Genomic DNA, 10565 nt, shown 5'->3' with positions numbered 1-10565 from the left:
TCTGGAGATCCTCAGCAGAGGATCGGCATTTTCCTAAGCCCTGCTCACCATAGACAGCCAGTTTGGCCCAGATTCTGGGAAAGAAAAAAGGATTGCAATGCCTCATCAACCCCTTTAAGAGATTATATGGAAATTTGAGAGACAGAACATCTATGGTTTTACTGGAGAATTTTCAGCAAGGCTTAGATATTGATGAAGCAAAAGTAGAGATGTAGCAAAAGAGGCTGGCAGCTACAAGGAGGTAAAGGAGTAAAAGGAGAGAGGAAAGGCCACAAAAGAAGCAAGGTAATGAGGGCAAAGCTGGGAGAAAGAGCTAGTTGTGTGACTGGGGAAATGGAACTGAGGGCTGGGAGATGCCAGTGAAACAAGTCACACTGCACAGCGATAGGAAAAGCAGAGAGAAGTCAGACATCAGGGAGGTGAGAAGAGAATATGGGCTTCTCTTCTCTTACTTACATAAATTTGGAGCTGAAGGATTGCCAGAGCAAAAAGATACCTGTTTTCAAGACAAATCTAAATGAATGTCATTTGGGGCCAGGAAGCAGTTGGCTGTTTATACGTACTTTTGTCTTCCCAAACCTACCAAAAAGCCTGTTTTCAATTAAAAAAGAAACATAAGGCTTTGCATGGCTCTGTAATACATAGGCAGTGGCCTCCTCTTAAAGGAACATGTGTACCACTGCCCTGCTGCGATGCTAAATATGCCTGAAATCCTCTAATGGTGGTTAATCTCTAACTTGGATCTTGCTACTGGTACACTCCTATGACAAAGGTCATACTTCTAGTGACAAAAGTAAAGAAAGGAAGGTAGTAATATGATGCTAGCAATGCAGTGGAAATTTACTTTCATTTTACAGCTTAGGGGTTACTCTAGCTAATAGGCCTCTTCTAGTCAAAACAGAACAGGAATGCTCCCTCTGTTCTTCAGGGGGAGTGTTAAAATGGATTATCTCAATGCATTCTAGCTGCCTGTGGATACATAACCTTTCTGAATGCTTGCTTGTGATGGAAACTGTTTGCTGTGTTTTGCAGGTGCTTCTGAACTTTCAGCTTCGTCCCGCTCTCTCCTTGCCTCTGATTTCTCTCCCATTTTCTTATGAGACTTGCTTTTTCTCAAATGCAATTTTTCTCTTTCTTGTCTCTCTTTTGCACCTTCAGGTTGCTAAAAGGCAGGGAAAAAATAGCAGGGAATTAAAAGAGACTCCTACAAGGATTTTTAAATTATTATTTTATAATAATAATAAAAAGCTCATTATTTTATTTCACTAAGTAAGAAAATGTTCCACTAATGTCTCACCAAGATCAGCATTACCATGATGGGCTCAAATTCAAGGCCCAAGCCAGTCACCCTAAAGCTCAGCAAAAAGCAACACACTCCAATGCTTTGATTTTACTCTGTATATGATAGGAGGGTCACAGGCTCAGTGGGCTTGAAGAGGAGAGCAGACAGGAGGGAAAAGGAGAGAGGAGGGGCTCTGAGATTTCAGCCCTGACTCCTTCTATCCTTCTACATGATCCATCTTTACATCCCTGAAGGCTGCTCAGTGCTTGCTACAAAGACTTCAGTGAAAACAAGGTCTGAACACATTTACATGAGACAAGCAATATGCAGGGAAGGAGATTTATTACCTTTCCCACACTGTTCACCTGTCTGATCATGGTGATTTGAATTGAATCCACAGAGCTCTGAATGCAAATAAAATGCTCCAGTTGGAGACACAGGTTTAAGCCTACGTTTCCTGTCAGATCTCTGACCTATTGCTCAGTTCTTTGAGATTCACAAGTCCTTCACATCCCTTGTGTCTGAGGGAATGGAAACAACTTGGTCTACTTGAAAAACAGATTAAAATAATTAAAGCCATAATTAATGCATTGTGCTCATTATACCTAATCATACATCAACTACACACTCACAGACTTCTAGCCACAGGCATTTTTGAGAAATTATAAACTATAAATCAGACAACCACTGATGAATGCTGGCACATGAGGCAATGTAAAGTTCCACATTAAAGCAATTGAATAGTTCCTGAAGGGGAAAAAGAAGATTAGGGAATGCACTTGAAATTTTGACCATGGTGTAGCAGTGCTGTCATCATCATAATTCTGCATATTCTTAGACGATTGGTGATGCAAGGACTATAAGTATTGACTAATCATGTAATTATGCTGCCAATTGAAAAGAAAAATTTCCCCCTCTTTTGCTGTGCAAAAAGAGTTGAAAATTACTTTTCCATCCAAATTGTCAGTGTCAAGAACCTGGAACAAAAAAAGGATACTTCTTTCTGTGGTTATTTGATGTTAATGTCAGGTGTTATTCAAGCACAGCTTTTTGAAAGGAGTGACAATTTGATATGGTTTTCCTGATACTTAAAAATGAATTAGGATTTATTACCCTTTCTTCCATGGCATGATACAGTAGATACTACGTATCATAATAAAAATATATTAAACTCTAGACAAAAAGTTGTTATTGGCTATTTCATCAACACACACAAGACAAAATGCTCATGACTCTGGACAGAATGATGGGGAGAAGGATGAAATGGGCAGAGAATCCCCTGCTGCCTGCATGCCCTCTCAGTGAAAATATGGTCTGCTCTTTACAGCAATAGCTGCTGCTGCAGCTGTGTGGTGACACTGCAGAAAGCAGATGGATGGAGTCCTGAGGGGCAAATGAGAAGCCTCTCAAACACTGCAGTGTCTGGCAGTATTACAGGTAACTCCACATAGGTTAAGTCAGGTCAGCAGCAGTGAAAAAGTAAGCTGCGTCTTGCAGGAGAAGTGAAGGAAACCTGGGTTTGTATAGAAACCCCTGAAAACATTGCCACATGAGCTAGTGTGGTGTCTCATTTTGAGGATAAATATTCCTGAATAAGCCTAGACAGTAACACCACATCAAGAATCCTCACACTGATGATACAACTTTAACCTGGTTTGTGCTACTTGTAGTAATTTGAGACCACATAATATGAGAAATTCCAATTTGAGTTTATTTCTGCACTTCCTCCAGCAAAGTCACAACAATTACACAAAGGATGAAAATTACTTGGTTGGTTGGGCTTTTTTTTCTTCCATTGGGCTTTTTCTTACCTACCAAAGAAACTGAGCGTTTGCTCTTGAGATGCAATTGCTTTTCAAAGGACTCTGCAAATTCCTGAATGGAGTTTGATCTTGTCTCTGGACATGAGCTGTCTGCTGAAGGTGTTCTGCTTGCCTTCCTGTGGCAGTGGCATTTGACATCTTGGTCTTCTTGAAATTCCTTGGAGCCCCTGAGGTGGCCTGAAGATGAGCCTTTGGCAGAAGCATGAAGTCGTGTTGTATGGAGGGAGGAAAAACTGGCCTGAAAAACAAAAGGTCTTTGTTGACTATTGAATAGTAAAGCAGAACACACAAGGCAGATTTTTTCTGCCACAGACACTCTCCCAAACAGTGGTGCAAAGCAAAGGACCTTCCCTGGAATTCTGTATATTTCTTTTTAAGTGTTGGAGAACCACACTGCCAAGAACTTGCTTTCTAGAGGCAGCAGCAGCAGAATTTCCTATTATTCCTGGGTTTGAGGATATAAGTTTTGGCACATAATGAACATGTCAAATGTAAAGTGTGGTGGGTCTTATATTTTTCATACTAACAGATACTAAAAGGAACTGGGACTCCTTGTAACCTCAAAAACTCAAGGCTTGCACCTGGCTGCAGTTTCTAGGCAGGACTCTCAAAAAGTATTAATCCCAGCCTTTTGTGGCCAGATGAGTCAGGTAAGAGATTTGACCCATGAGTGCTCCAAGTTTTATCAGCTGTTTGAGTTTAGAGTGTGACAGCAACCATTTCTCACCCAGTTCTGTCAAGGTTTCAGCACGGTCTACACGCAGAAAAGAAGCTTTATTGTCCGGCTTTGAATGTTCAGCTGGTTTCTTGGGCACATTTGTCTTGAACTAATGAAGAACTTTCAGGGTACTGAGAGAAACATCCCTACCAAAGAAGTAGTAGGAAACAAACTTCTACAATTACATTTGCAGGGCTGAAGTGGGGAAGTGAGTATAGTTGTTTAGTTTCTATGTGATTCGTTTTTCTGAGGCCTGGCATGCAAATAAAAGCTATTGATCTGCATCAGCTGTGTTTAATTGAATGGTGGTGGATCAGTCAAAGGTTAGAGTTGATGATCTCCGGGGTCTTTTCCAATCTAATTGATTCTGTGACTCTGTTTTGTACAAGCCTGGTGCTAAGCCTTCAGCTACTGAGTAACCCCGAGAAGTTCTGCTGGCTTGGAGGGAGCTGTGATTGGTTATAACAAAGGAAGGTTTGTCCCACCAGTTCTGCAAACTTTCTAAGAAATTCCAGTAGAAAACCCTGCACTCAGCACAGGGTTCGTGGTGTGTGTGTTGGTTGTTTGGTTATTCTAACAGGGGAAACTAAACCAACTGGGTGTAGTGTTCACATGAATCCACAAACCTTGGACTGCGAGAGACCTGAAATATGTCCTGCACACAACTTCATTCACTCTGGATGCTACTATAAATGTATTGGCACGACAGGGACCAGTGCAGCCTTTCTCTGAATAGAGAGCTGTGCATTCATATGGCTGCAGCTATGTCACATCAGACAGGCTTGATGAGAGATGCTGAAAATAATATATCTCACACCTGACAGAAGTACCTAGTATTTGAAGAGTGTTTGCAAAATACGTGGTACTGGTTCCATTTTTTTTTCCCCAGGCATAAGCTTACTATGTCCAGTATTATGGACTGCCTCTGAGAGTAGTGTTAATGATTTCTGCCATATTATTTTTACTTTGGTTTCAAACCAGTCAATACAGCTGTAAGTTCTGTAAGGTCATATTGTATTGTTACTTTAGAAAGCATCAAAGCAATTGCATTGTGCTCGAGGGACAGGAGCACACATGCCATGCCAGGCTCAACAAGCTAAATGTCTTCCCTGTCATTTTAATAGCATCAACATATATTCTTTCCTGGAAATAAAAATTGTCTCATGGTAAAAATCACTGCTATCCGTACCTAGAGGGTTTGGGGAAAAAAAAACCCCAAACACAGGACAACAGCTGAAATGGGGGACTGCAAAAAAGGATTGATAGAATCCAAAGACTGTAAGTGTTTTCTTTTACAAAGACATTACTTTTTCATTTCCCTTCACAAATAGAATTACAGTTAAGCCCTTAACAAAAAGACTGCAGTTTACCTATTGATATGGCAGCAATGGTGCAGAAAAGGGACAAGCTTTCCTCTGAAATGCCCATCTGCCTCAGTGGGCTAAGGGTAAAGCTACACAGACAGGTCTATGCAATCATAGACTCTGCTTTCTCTCACAGTGCCTTTGCATGATACATTAAATTCTCCACTATCAAAATGGGAATTTTTTGCCAGTGCTGGGAAAGCTAGAAGCACCAAGGGATCTCAGGGATTATATGTTATTCCCAGTAGAACTCCTTTCTTCTGTGTTGGGTAAATGCCATTCATGTTCACTGTATCTATTTAAAAAACAGATAATCTTCTGCTAATTGCCCATCTGAAACACACAAAAGGTACACAAACAAAAATACTTCACACAACAAAAATTGTTGTCAGTATAATTTGCCTTATCTCTTTCTCGGTTTCTGTTGTAGACAAGTTAATTGTTTACATCTTTTGGGCTTGATCTGAGAGCTTGCACAGCTGTCAGTAAGAACATTAATCTTCAATGCGTCAGCACAAGTGTTCATTGTTTGCTGGAGTTTACACAATGACCCGAGTATTTTAGGGATATTTTGGAACATCTGACATTCAGATGCTCTCCCATGGCTCCATTTCCTTCTGAGAAGCTTACAGACAAGCATATATTTCTTAAAAATGTTTTGGTCTGGCCTTCAATTGGTCTATAGGAACAATATTATGGTAGATGTTCAGTTTAAATTAAATGTCAGTAACTTCAACAGCAGTCATTTGTTCTGCTCCTTCTCTCAGCCACTCTTAGCAATTTTCTCCTGTGAGCAATAATGTCTGTTTGAAGGTGGATACATGTACAGGGTTGCCAGCTTCTTATCAACTCTCCTTTGTCTCCAATCTTTTCCTTACAACCAAATGTCTGGGAGGTAAGATGTGTTCTGAACCTAAATGATGTAGGGTAACTAGAATGTGTCAGGGAAAGTCATAGCTGGAGGCTTCAAAAAGGGTACAGCAGTTAATTTGTCTAAAGTTTGCCGGGGGAACAAGTTAAATAAAGGAGATGGAAACAGCTGACTTATTATCCCGAGGCAGTTTTTACATTCAGAGTTGGCCGACAGCAACATACACAGCTCTGAGCTTTCCAGGACAGTGGAGTTGCACGTTGTTTCAGCCTGACAGATTGGAGTTATGTGTTTTAGCCTGACTTGCAAGTGATCCTGTGAAGGATGAATATCATTTTGTGTTCCCCTCTGCAAAGTGTGAATGACAATAGCAAAAGCATTTTGCAAAGCTCATCTCAGTAGTGTTTGTGAGGTATACTGAGATATTGGGGAAAAAAAAATGAAAACTGTTGTTAGTTTGGGTGTTATTCTTCAAATCTTTATCCATAGTTAGGGTGGGGGCTGTACCACTATAGGATACCACAGGAGTTTATTTTTGTCTTTGAGGTGGGAGCAGTGGCTTGAATGCCTCACTACAGCACAGGAAAAACTAGAGACCAACACAGCAGTTTGGAGTTGAAAGTGATTTTTCCAGCAGAACCACCTTTTGTGCTAGCCTGAGCGCAGTTTGCTTTGTGGCACCAAGAGGCTCGTGGTGCTGAAGAGTTCCCATGGGCAGGACTGCTCTGCTGCTGATGTCCTGAACACCAGCCTTGGATGTGAGATCAGATGAGCTGGCAGTGCTCTGTTGGCAGTACCACTGTACCTGCACAAGGAGCTTTTCCCAACAGCTGTGTCAGAACTTGCTGACTTGATTTTCATCTAGACAGTGGAGTTATCTCAGTTTTCAATGCTGAGACAGAAGGAAGAGTACACTGTGGCCTGCTGTGGAGGTATTAGCTTTCAGAAAAGAGGCACTCTGATCTCAGTTATTATTCCTCCTGATAATTAGCACTGTTCTGATAAAATTAGGACAATATTTAAATAACAGTACTTACAACAGTTATAAGTTGCAATAATTAATCTTAAAGTAGTTATAATTTGGAGTAACTGTGCAAAAACCCCACATGCAGGTGCAATAGCTCTCAAGTGACTGCTCTCAACAAGGAGATGCTTTCTGAAGGTATTTCCAAGGCATCAGTAGAGCCCATTTGTTTAACTTCTGGCTTTGGTTAGACAATGCATACTACTGCTCTTTACTACCAACTACTCAACTTCCCAATCAAGAGTTCATTTCAAAATAGATCCCCAAATTATAAAATCCCCAGACAAATCCTCCTGTCTCATTCCTCCAGTCAACATCTGACGCTGAGAAATAAAGCAGTTAAAATTTACATCTTCTGTATGAAACCAGTGGAGCAAGACAAGTTTGTGTGAAGCATTAATGTAAAGGTCAGATATAATTAAGTGTACACAATATATTTAGCTTTTTAAAGAGTAAAATCAGAAAGTCATAGTCTTTCTGTCAGCTAACTTAATCTGAATTCTAGGTATGGATTCAGGAATGCAAACATAGCAAAGTATTTGAATAGCTATTTACTAACTATTTAAATAGCTTTTGAATAAACTGAATATAAGGACATGCTAATACAGACACAAATATACAAGATTGTTCAGCACCTTGCTGAATGGAAGGAGATTTAAAGTACATTCTTACACTCCAGTTTTTCTTGAGGCCAAAAGAAATCATATATACATGTATCTTGAGTGAAAAAAGTAAAATAGAGTAAAATTAATTAACCTCCTTCCCCTCCCATTAATAAATGTTATGTATTCAGCATTTTGATGGAATACAGCAGCAAAGCTCTAGCTCAGAGCCTGTCTTGCAATCTGAGGCTGAGGTGAAATATAAAAGTAAATAACAAATGTGGCTGATCAGACCAGAAGTTATAAATGAAGGTTATCTCTCCAGCCTGCCCATGAATTCAAAGAGGGAGGAAGTGGCTTTGGACCCATTGGTTTTTCTTAGCCAATTTTTTTTGGAAATGAAAAATCCCACATCTTAGGACCTGACAGCTGCAGAGGAGAAGAGCTTGCAAGGTGGAAACATAGAATGGCACAAAAAAAAAAAAAAAAAAGTTTGGAAAAGATTAGCTGCTCCTCTCCAATATATTAATATATTACCATTTGCTTCATTGCAGCCATAATGATCTCAGGATATAAGTAAAAAATGGTCTGTAAGGAAACATAATATCTTTGTTAAGACAGCTGATGTAGCTGGAAAAAAAGGAGACAGGTTTGGACCACCAAAATGTTCTTTTAAAAGCTGAAATGAAAGCAACAATCTTTGAATAAAGAGAAGACTATGAACAGTTTTCAGTTTAACCTGATTTTAATAATCACTTAGACAGTTGTGAGCTGCCTTTTGCCCATGAACCTGCCCCTTTCCTTACTGCTTTGTTTTAAGAATAAAGAATGCACTTCTACCTTAAAATCTTACTTCACCATTTAGTAAACTTTGTTATGTGTTGTATCACTGTTTTCAGAGTCAGATGTTTTAAAATAGGAGGGACTGCATCTTCTAGCTTAAAATAGAAGTTACACTTACCTGAAAACAGGTAAGTCCCAAGGGGTAAAGGGTAAAACTTCCTGGAGACAATACAGTTGCATAATTAGGTCCAAATCCTTTTAAAGCATATGGAATTGTACAGTTTTTCACATGAGAACAGACTTGTTACAGGCAGTCTTTATGTATGCAGGTGCAAAATGTTTTGATGTCTGCCAGGTTGTGCTGAGCAGCCAGAGCAATACTGTAATACACAGCTAGCTTGGAGTTTGCCAGTGTTCTGTATTCCAGGACTCCAGAGGCTTGACCCTGTCAGACAGCTAAGCTCAAAAAGCAGCTAGCAGCTGCCAGCAGGAACTGAATTTACTTGGCAAGGTGTCCCATATTCCTCATATACACCCCTAGGGCCGTGCCTCTGGGGACAGAACTTACATTTATACAAACACCGCGTGCACACACAGAGAAAGCTGCACACAGCCCTTACCGGTAGGGATGCTCTCCTTTCACTACAGAGCTGTGCCTGACGTTTCTTGTGGCCTCTGCCTTCTTTCTCCTCATCAATCAAGTTGTGGCCCCAGAAGCTGCTCATCCATTTTGCAAAGAAAATATCATCATCCTCATCATATTCCATGTACAGGTGCTCCAAGCTTGGGGGGGACTCCCAGCCAGACAAGGCAAAGCAAGGTCAAATTCCACCACCAAGCCAGTAGCTTCACACTGTTCTGCCAACAAGAGGAAGCAGACAGACGGTTTCAACCACTCTTTCTGCACTCCCTCCCCGAAACCTGTCCCACTGCAGCCCCAGGCACTGTCTAAACATAAAGTCAGCCCTTTCTCATCTCTTTTCAACAAGGTTTCCTTTAACCTTTCCGTTGCAGTGATGTCCAATATGACACTGCTGCAGGGGGTGGGTGGCAGGGCTGTGGCTGCTGCCTGTGCTGCTGCTGAGTGCCCCAGCTGTCAATACCAATGCAGAATTGCCCACAGTTACATGCCTGCGGGGGGGCAGACCCAAAGTAGGCTTGTGATTTTTGAGAAGCAGAATTGACATATTGATGTTGGTCAGAAGCTGGCACAGCTGCTTGCAGAGACCTCGCTGGCTCTGTGGGAGGGAGCACAAATGGCCCGCTCTTCCCTGCTGCTCTCTCCCTCCTGACTTCTGTTGTCTCTGCTCTCCCTTCAGTGCTCCAGAAACATCATCTGCCTAGATAGAAACACTTCCTGAAGCAACTGCTCATTCATTTTTGGGTTAGGACAGAGAGTGCAGAGTGCTTTTCACCTGAGTAATTTCATCTGCCGTATCAGGGGTATGTATGGGAGGCCCTACCTCGCCTGAATGCGCTCAGGGTAGAAATGTGCTGGTCCCTCCTCACCAGCCCTGGGTGTGAGCCATACAGCCTCACCTAGACCACAGAACAGGGAATGACTTCTGCCCTCAGACCGAGTGTCTGAACTGACCACATGTACCCTTCATGTGGTTGTGCTGAGGGTCTCCTCGAGGCTCTGTACTCTAATTACTGTGCCTGTAATACTTGGTTGTCACTTTTGTGTCTCCTCTATTTCAAAATCTCTGTTATAACACACAAACTGTTGTGGCCCATGAAACTGTTGTCTGCATGGTATGAAAGTGGAAGATGTGTTCCGTGCTTTGGGGCCTGGCAGGAGGACAATGAGGGCTCTAAGGCTGTAGAGCATGTTGGGATGGTGCTGGAAGGTTGCATGGGAAGAATCCAACCCTAATCTTCTTACTGGAAGCAAACCTTGGTGCGTGCTGGCACTCTTCTGGTGCCCAGGCATTGCTGCGGAGATGCTGGTTGGTCTTGGCCAGAAATATGCCGAAAAGCTTGCTGGTAATTTGGCATTACAAAGAGTCAGTGATCCAGCATTAAACCTTTTCCCCAAGCTGTTTAGACCTTCAGATGTAGCTACAAAAGTCCAGTTTCATTCATGGGGTTGTAGGTG

The 10565-nt window shown here is 41.6% G+C and overlaps 1 protein-coding gene across 1 annotated transcript; it reads right to left on the bottom strand.

Moving 5' to 3' along the window:
- Positions 1-961: 961 nt before the first annotated feature.
- Positions 962-9243, bottom strand: LNP1 (leukemia NUP98 fusion partner 1). The gene is made up of 3 exons (XM_012570098.5): positions 9088-9243; positions 3098-3343; positions 962-1162 (listed from the first exon to the last, which is right to left on the bottom strand). Exons 1-3 carry the CDS (start codon positions 9232-9234, stop codon positions 962-964), a joined length of 594 nt encoding a protein of 197 aa, XP_012425552.1. The 5' UTR covers positions 9235-9243.
- Between the last annotated feature and the right edge of the window lie 1322 nt (positions 9244-10565).

This window comes from Taeniopygia guttata, chromosome 1, assembly GCF_048771995.1.
Source record: "Taeniopygia guttata chromosome 1, bTaeGut7.mat, whole genome shotgun sequence".
In the NCBI taxonomy this organism is placed as follows: Eukaryota; Metazoa; Chordata; class Aves; order Passeriformes; family Estrildidae; genus Taeniopygia; species Taeniopygia guttata.
Note: the sequence above shows the minus strand (reverse complement) of the source record. Positions and strands in the feature narration are given on the sequence as shown.

Coding starts and splice junctions, on each gene's coding strand:
- LNP1 (XM_012570098.5), bottom strand. CDS start 9,234: ATGGAATATGATGAGGATGATGATATTTTCTTTGCAAAATGGATGAGC. Junction 3,344..9,087: donor AAAGGAGAGCATCCCTACCG/GTAAGGGCTGTG, acceptor TTTGTTTTTCAG/GCCAGTTTTTCCTCCCTCCA. Junction 1,163..3,097: donor GCAAACGCTCAGTTTCTTTG/GTAGGTAAGAAA, acceptor CCTGCCTTTTAG/CAACCTGAAGGTGCAAAAGA.